The 14,186-nt window shown below is 31.2% G+C and overlaps 7 protein-coding genes across 7 annotated transcripts; 1 reads left to right on the top strand and 6 right to left on the bottom strand.

Moving 5' to 3' along the window:
* Positions 1 to 848: 848 nt before the first annotated feature.
* On the bottom strand, positions 849 to 1,764 carry BX663DRAFT_483260 (uncharacterized protein; the record flags this gene model as incomplete). The annotated part of the gene is made up of 3 exons (XM_051524481.1): positions 849 to 1,080; positions 1,161 to 1,291; positions 1,762 to 1,764. The coding sequence occupies 3 exons, from the start codon at positions 1,762 to 1,764 to the stop codon at positions 849 to 851; spliced, it is 366 nt and encodes a 121-aa protein (XP_051386511.1).
* Positions 1,765 to 1,906: 142 nt separating this feature from the next.
* Positions 1,907 to 3,898, bottom strand: BX663DRAFT_496765 (uncharacterized protein). The gene is made up of 2 exons (XM_051525815.1): positions 3,878 to 3,898; positions 1,907 to 3,795 (listed from the first exon to the last, which is right to left on the bottom strand). Exon 2 carries the CDS (start codon positions 3,772 to 3,774, stop codon positions 1,999 to 2,001), a length of 1,776 nt encoding a protein of 591 aa, XP_051386510.1. The 5' UTR covers positions 3,775 to 3,795; positions 3,878 to 3,898; the 3' UTR covers positions 1,907 to 1,998.
* A 1,624-nt stretch (positions 3,899 to 5,522) lies between these two features.
* BX663DRAFT_195867 (ammonium transporter AmtB-like domain-containing protein) lies at positions 5,523 to 7,281 on the bottom strand. Its single transcript, XM_051521725.1, has 3 exons — positions 6,773 to 7,281; positions 6,562 to 6,698; positions 5,523 to 6,494 (listed from the first exon to the last, which is right to left on the bottom strand). Exons 1-3 carry the CDS (start codon positions 7,155 to 7,157, stop codon positions 5,613 to 5,615), a joined length of 1,404 nt encoding a protein of 467 aa, XP_051386509.1. The 5' UTR covers positions 7,158 to 7,281; the 3' UTR covers positions 5,523 to 5,612.
* Positions 7,282 to 7,407: 126 nt separating this feature from the next.
* On the bottom strand, positions 7,408 to 8,882 carry BX663DRAFT_496761 (WD40-repeat-containing domain protein). The gene is made up of 7 exons (XM_051525814.1): positions 8,724 to 8,882; positions 8,540 to 8,662; positions 8,327 to 8,448; positions 8,230 to 8,273; positions 7,949 to 8,168; positions 7,706 to 7,895; positions 7,408 to 7,638 (listed from the first exon to the last, which is right to left on the bottom strand). Exons 1-7 carry the CDS (start codon positions 8,843 to 8,845, stop codon positions 7,488 to 7,490), a joined length of 972 nt encoding a protein of 323 aa, XP_051386508.1. The 5' UTR covers positions 8,846 to 8,882; the 3' UTR covers positions 7,408 to 7,487.
* A 620-nt stretch (positions 8,883 to 9,502) lies between these two features.
* Positions 9,503 to 9,900, top strand: BX663DRAFT_427472 (uncharacterized protein; the record flags this gene model as incomplete). Its single annotated transcript, XM_051522624.1, has 2 exons — positions 9,503 to 9,730; positions 9,823 to 9,900. The coding sequence occupies 2 exons, from the start codon at positions 9,503 to 9,505 to the stop codon at positions 9,898 to 9,900; spliced, it is 306 nt and encodes a 101-aa protein (XP_051386507.1).
* Positions 9,901 to 9,971: 71 nt separating this feature from the next.
* Positions 9,972 to 12,049, bottom strand: BX663DRAFT_427644 (concanavalin A-like lectin/glucanase domain-containing protein; the record flags this gene model as incomplete). Its single annotated transcript, XM_051522633.1, has 7 exons — positions 9,972 to 10,099; positions 10,157 to 10,381; positions 10,535 to 10,690; positions 10,799 to 11,162; positions 11,224 to 11,522; positions 11,579 to 11,752; positions 11,812 to 12,049. The coding sequence occupies 7 exons, from the start codon at positions 12,047 to 12,049 to the stop codon at positions 9,972 to 9,974; spliced, it is 1,584 nt and encodes a 527-aa protein (XP_051386506.1).
* A 230-nt stretch (positions 12,050 to 12,279) lies between these two features.
* Positions 12,280 to 12,891, bottom strand: BX663DRAFT_195793 (ribosomal protein S10 domain-containing protein). The gene is made up of 2 exons (XM_051521724.1): positions 12,766 to 12,891; positions 12,280 to 12,709 (listed from the first exon to the last, which is right to left on the bottom strand). The coding sequence occupies exons 1-2, from the start codon at positions 12,791 to 12,793 to the stop codon at positions 12,342 to 12,344; spliced, it is 396 nt and encodes a 131-aa protein (XP_051386505.1). The 5' UTR covers positions 12,794 to 12,891; the 3' UTR covers positions 12,280 to 12,341.
* Between the last annotated feature and the right edge of the window lie 1,295 nt (positions 12,892 to 14,186).

The following is a 14,186-nucleotide window of genomic DNA, read 5'->3' as shown; positions in this document are numbered from 1 at the left end:
AAATTGTAACATAGATGTTGATTTTATATTATGCTTCACAGATCAGATAATTATGTAATAGTAACTAGCAGTTTTTTTTTTTTTTTTTTTTTTTTTTTTTTTTTTTTTTTTTTGAAATGTAAATTTTATTCATTAGCTTATTACAGATGCTTCCAGTATATACATATATATATCAAGTACAGCTTAAACAGCTTAAGATTACATAAATGCTAATATATAAACAAGATGATTGATATAAAACAATTATTAACTTTGGAGGGGTATAGCTTCGCTTAATTTTATAACTATTCGTTTTTTTTTAATTTATGTTAGTAAATAACCTCTATTTCTTCACAAAGAGGTTTATGTATAGTTAACAGGTCATACCGTCTGTTCAAATTTGATAGCTGCAACTGTTGAGAAATGAATGTCATGAATAGATAAAGTATGACTAGACTAAAACTATGGTTATTGATTTAAGCTTCTGAGTTTACACGTGTATAAAAAATTAAGAATTATGTAATATAAGCATAGTGAATAAGGTTCTTTATCATAAATCATGCTTATTATATATGAATATGCTACCAAGATATATGCCCATCCTATACCAATTTTATAATAATAATGGGAGGGAGGTTTCTTTTTATAACATGGACACTTCTCCATTACTGCTCACATAAACATAATATAAATAAAACCCTTAAATACTATCAATTTATGGGGATATTTAGTCTCTCTCCATTATCTACAAACCATAAGTTCAAATTCTTTTATAAAGTACACATGTTGTTTTTTTTTTAGGAAAAAATAAGATATATTTTTCTTTTCTTTTTTTCAATTTAGTCTAAACAAAAAAAAAAAAGAGAGATTTAAGCCTTAACAGCATACTTGCGAAGAGGGAAGTGAGTCAACTTCTTTTGTTGACGAAGAGTCTTCTTGGACTTTTCGAAGGGAGTCAAAGCTCTACGCATGGCACGGGTCTTCTTGACACGAAGATCAAGAGGGACAAAACGCTTCTTTTGATAGAAAAGACGGAGTTGTTCACGTTGGGTTTGGTTAATAACGGTCAAGACACGGGCAACATTCTTACGAGCTTCACCACTAATTACAAGAAAGAGAAGGAAAAAAAAAGGGGGTTAGTCAAATTACTTTCTATACATCATTGGAGTTTATATTCTTACATTTCTTGTTGTCTACCACCAGCAACCTTTTGAACACGAAGGTTAGCAAGTTGTTGCTTTTGTTCTTCGAGGACCTTGAGGAGCTCGGCCTTGTTCTTGTTACGGAGTTCGTGAGCTTTGACGACAGCAACCTATTACAATGGTAATCGAGTTGATTAATAATTAAGAAAACTAAAATAATAATAATAATATATTCATTAGATCTAGGTCGAGAAAAAAGGCCATATGTGTTCAGGATAGAATAAGCTGCTCCAGCAGAATTAATTCAATTTAGATCTATTGTTTTATTGTGTGTGTATGTGTATATTTTTTTTTTGGTCATCAAATTTGACTACAACTGTTAAGTTGATTCTCTTTCTGATTCCACGATTAAATTCATGTAAGCCTTTTAACCCATTCGAAACTCTTTCAGTAATTTAAAATCTTCAACATCATTCATTTCTATTTCGTATTTATCATCTTTGATCCATTTCTCTTTTCAGCCTTCAAATAAAGAATAATAAAGAAAGACGAATCCATCAATGTGATAACATCCATCTTGAACACATATATGCTTTATCTCTATCTAGTATCTAATGATGCAATGTTTTGTTCAACTAACCATTTGAGATTATGGATGATTGTTAAGAGGGGGGGATCTCTGTTACCTACTCTATCTCAAATTCTATAGTCTTTTTTTTTTTTTTTTTTTTTTTTTTTTTGAACATAACCATGAGAGATTTGATGGAAAAAAAATAATTTAGTCCGGTTGGAATAAAATATAAATCCGGGTCGAACTATTCTATAATTTTTTATTTTATTTTATATTATTTTATTTGATAAACTTAATATCCACATTTTATGCAAACATTTCCTCATCCTCCTCCTCTTCTTCTTCGTCTCGTAATTCTATAGTAACATTATTATTTAAACTATTATGTAATTGAAGCTGTTGTTGCTGTTGCTGTAGCTGCTGCTGCTGTTGTTGTAAAAATGCTTGATCTGGCTTTTGGTTTACAATAGCAGCATTTGGGGATATGTCATCCCATATTTGAAATAAAATTTGTTGTGGAAGCTGACGAAAGCCCTGTGTATGCGAGATAGCACCAAAATGGTGTAATATATAATTCAAAGACGCTTGTTGAAGTCCTCTTTGCTCAGATAAACTTGCTGCATGATATATTTTACTTACACTTTCAACATTCATCTTATTAAATAGATGACGTACACATAATGCTAATAAACGAGGTAATAAATAAACATGGGCCATCACCATTAAATCTGCAATAACGTCTGTTGTAAAACTAGGATCATTTAATGTATCAGTATAAAGATATCGAACAAAGCTTTCTAAAGTTGAAAGTGGTTCTGACATTGTTAATGTGTTACTGATCGATTCTGCCATACCCGATTCTATTAAATGAACAAAGTGTGGCCATCGTGCCAAAAGAACTAGACGATGAACATGAATAGCACCTGCTTGAGGTTCTGTTGAAGAATATATTGTAAAGTCTGTGCCCTGTTTTTGCATTTGTTGCTGATTTAGTAATAAACTAATCAAGTCAGAGCCAAGTTGAGGAGGAGGTACAGGGACGATGCCCAACTCTTCTAATTCAACCTTTAAGACCATTGCATAAAATTCATCAGGATCATCTTCATTTGTCCCAAATAAATAAAAGGACGTATCGTGCTCTGTCATTGAAAAGCTATGCCAACTACAACTTTCGTAACACGGTCCTAATTCACGACAATGCCATTGCATAGAAGGTAAATCCAAAGACCAAAGTCCAGTGACTGGTGCTTCAACTAAAGCTTCTCTGAATGGCAAAGTTACCAACACAATCAATTGGTCTCCACATATTTGAGCGAATCGTTGTCCTGCCAAAGAAGGAGCAGACGGTGAACTGATATCTAATTGTGTGACATCCTCTGTTTTATTCAGATCAATGAAAGCTAAATGATTTGATCGACTCATATCCTCTCTTAATCCTCCAAACAAATAAAGTCTTGAATTATAGATAAAACTCATATGCTGTGCTCGTTTTATAAATGGAATTGGACGTTCCCATTCCCATGTATTTAGGTTCAATATTAATAGCGTATCTGCAAACGCTGTCGTTACATTAACTTGAATTCCACCTGCAACATAGAGTTTATTTTCATATATAGTCGCTGAGTGACGAATACGGCCTTGTGGTATAAAACCATGAACTTCTGGATGCCACCAAGTCATAGTATTTAAATCCAATACAGCAACATCATTAAAATAACTATCCTCTTCAGAGTTACCACCAAAAATGACAATTTTATCTCCATTCCACAAAGTTGCGGAATGGTCATTACGCTTTGCAGGAGGGTCACCCTTGGTATAGATGATCTGCCTCCATTGATAAGAGTTTTTGTTATCCAACTTGTAAAGTTTATTAAAAATTTCATCTGTGTATTGGTCAAATCCACCAAAAACATAGACATCATCGCCTACAGTGGTTAATGATGCGCCTACAAGTGATGCAAGTCTCTCTCCTGTAGTGCGAATAGGTTGTGAATGTTGTATGTTTGTTACACCATTAGAAGAAGGTGTTCTATCTCTAGAAGATATATTTGTACGAGGTGAATTAGGATGAGAATTGTTCATTTAATCTATATAAATTTCAAGCTTTATGATTTAATGAAGTGGGGGGGTAAAATAATTAGTTTTATTTATAGTCAAAAATAATAAATGGTAATAATGTAGTTACATCTTTTTTCTTAAAAAAAAAAAAAAAAAAAAAAAAAAAAGGCCAAGATATAGGAAAAATATGTATTTTTTTTTTAGAGATATTCATGCTTTCTTTTTTTATAATACAAATATACGTACTAAATTCATAAGCACACACTTTTTATCCTCATGGTTTCAAAAATAAATAAATAAAAAGTTTACCAATGATGGTATTTTGGGGACGATTTCAATTGGACAAAAATTAGCAAATGAAAATTGGAATATTTTAGAATTCATTTCCAAAATAAAAAGTAAATAAATAAATAAATAATAATAATAATAATAACCTCTTAGGAGTCAAGAGGAAGAAAAGAAAAGAGAAAAAAAAAAAGAAAAAAGAGAGCAAGAGAAAAGAAGAAATTAAGGATAGTATGAGTATACTAGTCTATTATGAGGACAAATAAAGAAAATAGATGCAGTAATCATTTATAGCATTTGGAGTTGACTGTGGATATAAAGATACTTGATAGAGTATTCACAGGTAAAAGTATCATATAGATGATGAAGACACGGTACAGGAAGACTGCCGGGCAAAGCTAATCAGGATTCCAGACTAAAGGTCATAACTATGCTTAATGTAGGTCATTGATAAACAAAGAGTATGTGGCAATAGACAGTGGTTCCTGAATGAATCTAAATGATTGGATCCTGACCAAGATAGTCTTCTATAGTAACACCTATCCAAGTAGCTTAGATTATAGGAGTTAGTCTGTCAAAAGAAGAGAATGAATGTTTATTATAAGCAAGCGTAAATGAATCCTGGAAACCAAAGAAATTTGAGAGATTATAAAGATCATATCCTTTGAATTACACAAGAGTTCTTTGGGAATCAATTGAAATGTAGATGTACTGCTCAGGCAACAAAACTCTTTTCATTCAAGTTATTACAAATATACATAGTGTTCTTGCTTAATAATAATATAGCAACATGATATAAACGCTTTCAAATAAAAAAAACCTCCATTTTTCAGGTTTCACAACAAATAATCAGTGAACACGGTCGTCTTCCTACATTTTATCGAATTCAGTAGTTATATCATTATATCGTTGTCTCGAACACGAACACGGTTTTATTCCCTAACGAGAAAATTGATATTCTTGCATGTAAACGTGTCGAAAAACTCATCTTATTTTGTCTAAATCTACTTTTTGCTTCTTCTTAAATTTATAATATTGTTATAGTTTGTTCTAATACATATATATATATATATTTAACTAGTCTCAATTTCATTTGAAAATACGGTATCTATTACTTTACAGTTTTTAACTACATCAGATCATCAAGGAAAAACAAATAAGAATAAGGATTTTGGTTTGGGGCAAACTTGTATCAATGGCATACAAAATTACTACCGCTACCTATGCAAGCTATGATATAATTATTTTTTTTTCGTTATTCGTATTTATGATCGAATAGAATTTCTTAATAATTAATTTAATGGATAATATATAGAATAAACATAAGGTTATATTTATTTAATTTGAAATATGATTTTGTATATGAAAAAAAAAAAGGGAAAATTATGACATGTTAAAGGAATGACTACAACGTATTTATAATTTTTGGTAAAGAAGAGCATGTTAATTACACAAAGGTTTTGTATTTGTATAATAAAGAACATGAGAATCTGTGAAAGACCAATGTATAGATATGCTAATAATAAATAAATAAAGAAAAAAAGGGAATACATGTTTAAACATTATGAAGACTTTCATCATTTAAAGTTTTTTTTTTCAGAACCCATAGATCCCCGTGTTTCAGGTGTAATGCTATAAGCTTTAACCTCATTTTTCACTGTCTTTTCTTTATCAGTGATTTGATTAACACCTATGATCTTATCTACATGGTAATATGCCATTTCACCAATTTCAGCTACGTCTAAACCTTGTAATTCTGCTTCACGATTAACACGTAAGGAGAGACCGGGAATGTTATTCATGATAAATAAAATAAGATAGGTGATGACAAAGGACCATGCAGCACCTGCTGTGGCTTCAGCTAACTGATAAGCTAATTGAATCCAATGATGATTCATCCAACCTCCAGCAATTTCTGTTGAACCATCCAAGGCAGCTATATATGATTCAGCGAAAAGACCTGTTAGAAGGGAGCCTATATAACCACCTACACCATGAACAGCAAATACGTCAGCGACATCATCGTAGCGAAGCCAATGTTTTAGATGAACAGCCAAGTTACAGAAACAAGCACCCAAAAAACCAATAGCTACAGCTGGTGCAGGACCAACAAAACCTGACCCAGGTGTGATTGCTACCAAACCTGCAACAGCTCCTGAGCAGAAACCCAAGGCAGAGAATTTGCGTTCAATACGATAATCAATGATCATCCAAGTAATAGCACCTACCGAAGCAGCTAAATTGGTCACAACGCAGGCCATAGCAGCACGCAAGTTACCAGATAAGCCTGAACCACCATTAAAGCCAAACCATCCAAACCAAAGTAAGGCTGTGCCTAATACGACATTTGACATATTATGGGGTTTAAATTCTTCTTTTTTTGTATCATGACCTTCTCGACGTCCCAAGATTAATGCATAAGCTAAACTAGCAAAACCACTTGTAATATGAACTGGTGTCTATATATAGATGATGACACATTTATATAAGTAAACTGAATGCATATACATCATTTATTTAACTTACACCTCCGGCATAATCAATGGCACCTAATTTCGCACTCCAGCCGTTTACGCTCCATGCCCAGCTAGCTACTACATCGTAAACAAGAGTAGACCAAATAAAAATAAAAATAATCATAGGTAAAAGGCGAGCACGTTCAGCTATTTAAAAATAAATGATAAGATAAGCTTCTTTATTTCCGTTACACGACTCTTTTTTTTTTTTTTTTTTTTACCTGCAGAACCTATAGCTAGTGCAGGAGTTAAAGCAGCAAACATACATTGGAAAACGCAAAAGACAAGATCAGGTATATTAGAAGAACCAATAGAGGGTTCGCCAAGTACACCACGTAAAAATACGTTTTCAGTATTACCAATGAAGCCATTAGTAGCTGTCTTACTGAATGTCAAGCTATAACCCCATATAAACCATTGTACGCTCACTACCACAAGTGATAATACACAACACATAATAAGTGAAAGAGCATTCTTTTGACGAGCCATTCCTGAATAAAAATAACCTACACCTGGTATCATAAGCCAAACTAAAGCAGTACATGTCAAAACCCAAGCAATATCTCCTGGATTGTAAGTCAGTAATGTGAAATCTGGCTCTACCATTCTATCTATTATATATTATTTTTTTTTATTAAAAGCAAAAGAAAAAAAAAAGAAAGAAATAAAAAGAAAAAAAAATTAGAAATAAACGATAATAGGGATTTCGTATTTATGTATACACAAAGCATTTCATATTATTTGATATGATCATCATTTTACAGATAGCAGTATTGTTATAATAGATAAAAGATAGGTGATAACTGAGTTTAAACTAGTCAAATAAGCAGCATATTTTTGTAAATCAGAGATAAACCCGAGAATTCGTAAAAAAAAAAAAAAACTAAACCAAATACGTTTATTATCGTTATCTATCTACATGTGACATTTATTTTTTCAAAAAATTTTCCATAAACTGACACGATGATCTTCACTTCCCCCAATTAGCCAGTTGTCTTCTTTACCAAATTCAAGGCCATAGACAGTATTTTTATGAGTTGTTAATACTGCTAATGGTTTCATTGTCTTTATAGAAAATATACGAATCCTATGATAATCGCAAATGAATGGCCTTTGCCAACAGATATAGAAATGCATATAGAATTGTAACTTACTTTCCATCAAATCCGCCTGAAGCAAATATTTTATTATCTGTTGAACGTATTTTCAATGCTACGATTCCAGATTTTTTGATGGCTATCTTTTTAATAATATCACCAGTTGCTAAAGAGTATTTACATATCTGATTATCACCAGATGAAGATATAGCAAACGATATTTTACTATCTATTGACAGATCAAAGACTTGTGTACACATGTAAGTATTCAATTAGAAATCATAAATGATTCCTTCTTACTTGGTTCTTTATGTTCCTGACGATGCCAAACTAATTTAGACGTTGATCTATCCTTTATAATTTCCCATAATGCTATTGTCCCACTTTCATATCCAGCAAGAACAAATAATTCATTATTTAATGTCCTAAATAACTGAGTTGCCATACATGAGCCAAATCGAGCTGTATTGCCGATATTTTGAAGCACAAAGGTTTGGGAAGTTAAATCATAGATATCCAACTTTTGTATTACACATAAAATTTAGCATATATTCGCTTTATCTATCTTCACTTATTTTTACCATCTTTATATCTTCTTTAGAAGGAAAGCATAATAATGTTGGTTCTAAAGAAGAGCTAGTTAGCTATTATACTAAAGATCGTCAACTTTTTTTTTACCCTCTTCTTTTTCATTGTATGAAAATTTACAGAAACCTAAGCCATTATATACAATTGATGAGGTTAATGTAGCTTCCACTTCAGTTAATTTCCAAATATGTATCATGTTATCTCTTCCCTGACTTTAACATAAAAATTTAGGATATGCTGTATACATGCAACTCCCTCCTTCTCTCTCTCTCTCTCTTTTTTTTTTGGTATTATCGTATTTACCTTATTAAGGTGTCATGCATAGAATTAGTAGTCACTTTTAAACAACTCGCTTCATGTCCTTTCCATTTCAGTAAAGGTCTTCTAGTTCTCATTTTCCAGATTATAATCCAACCATCAGCATCACTTGTTTTTTTTTTTAAATAAAATAAGAAAGAGCTTATTACGATTAGAAATCTTTCTTTACCAGGAAGCAAGCAACTGATCATCTTTGAATAAATGAAGATGATTAACAGTACTTTTATGTTCTCTAAATATATAAATAGGAGGAGGTGGAGGTAATGGCTCAGTTACTTTATTATTTGACATTCTAACATCTGTACCCAAGATGAAAGAGCACTTGCACATACAATTAAATAAATAAATATTTGTATTTTTTTTTTTTTTTTTTTTGAAAAATAAAATAAAAACGACCAATGGGCATAAAGCTGTATTTCAGGGAAAAATAATAATAATAATAATAATAATAATAATAATAATAATAATAATAATAAAAGCCTCTTAGAAGCCAAGAGGAAAAAAGGTGAAAGAAAAGAAGAAACCTGAAACAACAACATGAGTATGGTGGTCTACTGTGAGGGGCAACTAATGCATCAGTTTGACACCAGGAGGAAGAAGACATGTTTACTGAAATACAATTCTTCATAGTGGTGTCGACTTATTCAAATTCCCTTTATTGAAAAGATGTACGCCCTATGTGGAAGATATGCTAAAGTCATACCACTACCAGTTTCTGGAAGATGATATCCATGATTACCATAACCTCTTCTCTCTCTCTCTTCATCTTCTACTCACATGGATCAAAAAATAATGTATATGCTTATTCATCTAATCAAATACTTGGAATTTCTATTTTGACAGAAATTGAAACTTTTTGTAACAGTCACTTAACTATTGCCATTTTTTTTTTTTTTCATTATTATTATTATTATTATTTGTATCTCCTTTCTATTTATTCATTTTGACATGTCAACTGAATTAGAAGATCCTTCAAAAGGAATCAAGGCATGGGAAGCAAGAAGAAAAGAATGGACAACACCAAATCAACATTACCTTAATCAAATGGAAAAATATGATATAGAAAATAAAAAATATGAACTTATTATACAAAATGAAGCACAAAGAATAGCCATCTACAAACAATTAGTACATAAAAGACAAGTATTTCGAAATCCCATTCCAGTAAAATACATTGTAAATTTACAAAATATGAATTTGAAAAAGAGAGAGAGAGAGAGAGAGAGAAATGGAATTTTATTTATTCATACATTTTTTTTTTTATGTAGATACCTGTTTTAGTTACTGGTTGGCAAGAAGACGGACTTTGGCCAAAAGGTATGATAGTTCAAGATAAAAGTGATTGATGCATATTACTTGTAGAAGAAGAAGAAAAGTACTATATACCCTCATGCTTTAATAATTTCGTCGTATATGCTTATATTAAAAGTTGTTCATTAATTAAAGAAACTTCTCCGTGACCTGTTAAAGCAAGTTCTTTACTTGTTGCATTGTATTGTTTAAATATTGATTCTAAATTGGAGATTTTTGCTTGATTTTGATACGCTAAAAAATAAATAAATAAATATGACTATAAATATAAATGTAGATGTGTATGTATACCTTGAATAGCATTGTTCAATTCAGAAGCAACATGATCTCGTTTAGAAATATCTAAAAGATGAGCTAATGGACTTGTTTTTGGATCAGAGTATGAAAGTAAACCAAATAATTCCATTAACTCATCCAAATACTTTGAATGTTTTGTTTGATACTCTTCTTGAAGCTCATGTCCATATTGTATTGCTTTACGAATAGAGGCAAATGATTTTTTAGAAGTCATGTCTTCTTCACAATAGTCATCACCACCCCAAAATACAAAACTATGATTACTGCTATGACTGTTACGTCTACTGCCATTGCTACTACTATGACTCGTAAAAGAAGATAATCTTCTTCTGCGACCATATACGAAATCATCTTCTGGTATTTCAGTAATACTAGGTGTAGGTGGAAAAGAGGAAGGAGTAGCAGCTATAGCAGCCCAACTTAAGCGTCTTCCCGACGCTGCTACATGAATTGGTGGTGACAATAATGGCCATGGATGAGCTGTCATTTTGTTAGTCATTTCTTCTTCATAGACTACTTGATGTTGGACTTTATTTTCCAGATTCATTTTGTTATTTCTAGTACTAGAATGAACTAAATAGTCATCTTCCTCTGATTCACTTGCAGTAATATGATCTGGTGAATCTAACGGAGGACAGGAAGGGTAATCATCAATTAAGATATCAAGGAATTTACGCGTCTTGAGATGAAACAAGATATCAGGATGTTGCTCTAACAAGTGAGGATAAAATAATCGAATTTGCACAATAGCTGAATCAATAGAGCCTGACATAATCAGCCTTCGTATTTGACCTCTTATTTCTGTATCTTTGTTATTCATAAGATTATTCTTGGATGTATTATATACAAAGTCTATATTCTTTTTTAATGAATCTGCTGTTTCTGCATATCCCTGATGTGTTAAATAAGACATGACTAATTGATTTATTTCTTCTTTTATATTTATTATATCATTTTCAGGATGATTTACTATCTTTTGAAAGGTCAAGCTTTGTTGATCCTGTTATTGTAGGGAAATTTATAAATAAGAGGAATAACTAGGTTATTTTTTTTTTGCCTACCTTTGTATACTGAATAATATCAAATAGAAAAGAATCCTGACCAAAATTAGCAGTTATTCTTTCATCTTTAGTACTAAGACCAACGGTAGGATAATAAACATGGGAAGAGGATAGAGTATTAAAGGCAGTACCCAGAAATACTCCATTTTTAGTAAAGAACGCTGTTTGATCAGCAAAATTAATACCACACCCAATAACATCACCTGATGCATATTTAGGACCATATTCCTTGCCTTGACCTGATTGCTCAAAGATTAGACCTGTATGACCATGATAACCAAACGAACCTTTATCCAAGCCTTAAAGAAGAAGAAGAATTAATAAACGAAATACAAGTATGAATCATTATTTATACCTGGTAGCTTATTTAATGTATTTTCCATAGTACAGAATCCAATAGAGAACAGACCATCTTTCCCAATTGAAACAATATGAATTTCAAAATAATAAATACCACATTGGGGTCTTATTGGAAGATTTGTACGAATCATTCCAGCTGTTTCAGTAGTTTTATTATTATTCGGTCCCACTAATAATAGATGTTTATTTATAAATATGCATGTATTTTTTCACGAAACAAGTCATTACCATAATGCAAGTCATAACCATTAAGACCTACTTCAATATACTTTGATTTATCATATTTATTCCAACAATGAGGTAAACGAAGATCAATTTCTTCAAGTAAATCATGATATGATCTTTTCCTTTGCTGATGATATTGTTGACTTACTAAATTTGCATAATTTGTGTATTTTAAATAAAGAGGATATTTTGGTGGAGTTAAGGATGTAAAGGAGTTTGTTGTTGTCTTATTTCCTGTCATTAAAGGCTGATGATGATGATGGTTATTTGTATTTAATGTCCATGAAGAAAAAGCTTGAAGTGGAGGAAATGCAATAGAATAGGACAGATGCTGTGTCATAACTAAAAAGGAAAATATAGAAAAAGCAGAAAAAAGAAAGCAAAGAAGAAGGGAAAAAAAAAGCTTATTATTACTCGTATGTTTATTGTTTATAATGCTTCAAGCCAAAAAAAAAAAAAAAAAAAAAAAAAAGCAAGAAAAAAAAAAAAAAACTTTAAATAGAACCACGTGTCGTCACTCTTTTATGCATAAACTACTTTTTTCCCAGTGATTCAAACTCAAATTTTGTTGCACGTAAACCAATTCCAGAAGGTGCATTCATTGTAAGATATTTTAACCATCTATCAACTACTTCTGGATGACTGTCTTTAATTTGAATTAATCTTTTATGTGTCTTTCTTTCAAAATTTTCTTGTGATTTTTTATGAATAAAAGGGGATCGAATTACTGTCCAATGCGAAGTTTGTGTAGGTAAAGGTACAGTTCCAGAACAAGGCATACCCATGTGGTAAGCTGCACGGCGTGCAAAATCTGCAAAGAAATCAAGTTGCTGAGGAATATAGCCTCTCATTTGTACATTACATACAGGAATATTATGTGTAGGTTGAATACGCTTAGGAACTTATAATATATCTTAGTATCATTGGGGAATTAACAAACTACTTTCTTCATTTTACCTTCATAGATTTCACTGAATTCTTTCATTGTTTCACCCGCCTCTGGTAAATCAAGGATATTTTTTGTTGCTTCTGTTGTTGTAGTCTCTGTTGTTGCCAAAGCAGCATTTGATTTTGTACTAATGTAAAGAATTAGTTTTCATGTAAACTTTAACGCATGTTTTAAATTTTACACTAATGAACGTAATGCTGTTAAAGAAACTTGACTGTTTCCAGAAGATGCTCTAATGATTTTTGACTGATTTATATAATTAAGAAAAAAAATTCAATTCAATCATTTATATAAAGTGAACTTACTGTCAACAGCATATTTTATTTTCTTAAAGAAAACAATAAAATAAAGTAAAATAAAACAACTTGGACCCTCCCCCTTTTTTTCTTCTTTTTTGACACTGTCTAAATCCTATCCCTGCGAAGCCACCTTCCCCCCCCTCCCCTCTCTTATTTTTTTTTTCAGTTTCCCCAGAATGCCCGTTTTTTCTTAATTCAGACAAATCAAAATTTAAATTCAGATTTTATAATGCCTATCTTTTTTGCTGGAAGAATTGAACATTTATATAACAAACAATTGGACAAATCCTTAAGGTATAATTTAACAGAAATGATGACTGTATTTTAAGTCTAGTGATCTAGTTTGGATTCTTGTCTAAAGAAGTGTGAAACAGTGAAGAATGGCTTAATAAAAAACAGATTATGCGTTTAAACACTCTGAACTTTTTTTTTCTTTTTTCGTAAAAGTTGAAAAGCTTCACTTCTTATCTCTTTTATAGTTAAGGCTACTCAGAATCAAATAGTTAGTCGATTAAAAATAGGGAGGGGCGAGAGAGGGCTCTTTTTCTGCTTTCCAACAATTTTATTCATTTTTTATCTTATTTGAAAAATACTAAATCATAATTTTATGTCTTCAAGAATATTATTAGCAATTAAACATTTTAGTAAACCTGGCAACAATGTTACCAATTGGACCTATACCAGTACTTACTCCTTCTAATCAAATGAACAAGCTGGACGCTACTTTTGAGGCTATCCATAAACAGATATGTAGTCCTAAATGCATCACTATTACTACTATTTATCGGAAGGGAGCCCAGCATGACGTACTAGTTGCATCAAGATCTTTAAGACGTTTGAAATACCTGCTATTATCAATCAAAGTACTCAGCTATCTACTTCTGCCAGTCAATTAATAGCCTATATCATGATCTGATATCAACTAATAATTTGACAATTATGAAAATAAGGTAAACAGAGTTAATTACCTTTTATTTAATCCCCAAGATTAAAAAAAGAAATTCTTCATTCTTCAAAGCAAACTTGAAAATTTATCTAATAAAAAAAACATAAAATAAAATAAGAATATTAGAATAGAGTTTTTTTTTGTTTATATGTATATATTTATTTACAATAACAATAAATATACG

Source organism: Cokeromyces recurvatus (assembly GCF_025118155.1).
Source record: "Cokeromyces recurvatus strain NRRL 2243 chromosome Unknown BX663scaffold_3, whole genome shotgun sequence".
Taxonomy (NCBI): Eukaryota; Fungi; Mucoromycota; class Mucoromycetes; order Mucorales; family Mucoraceae; genus Cokeromyces; species Cokeromyces recurvatus.
Note: the sequence above shows the minus strand (reverse complement) of the source record. Positions and strands in the feature narration are given on the sequence as shown.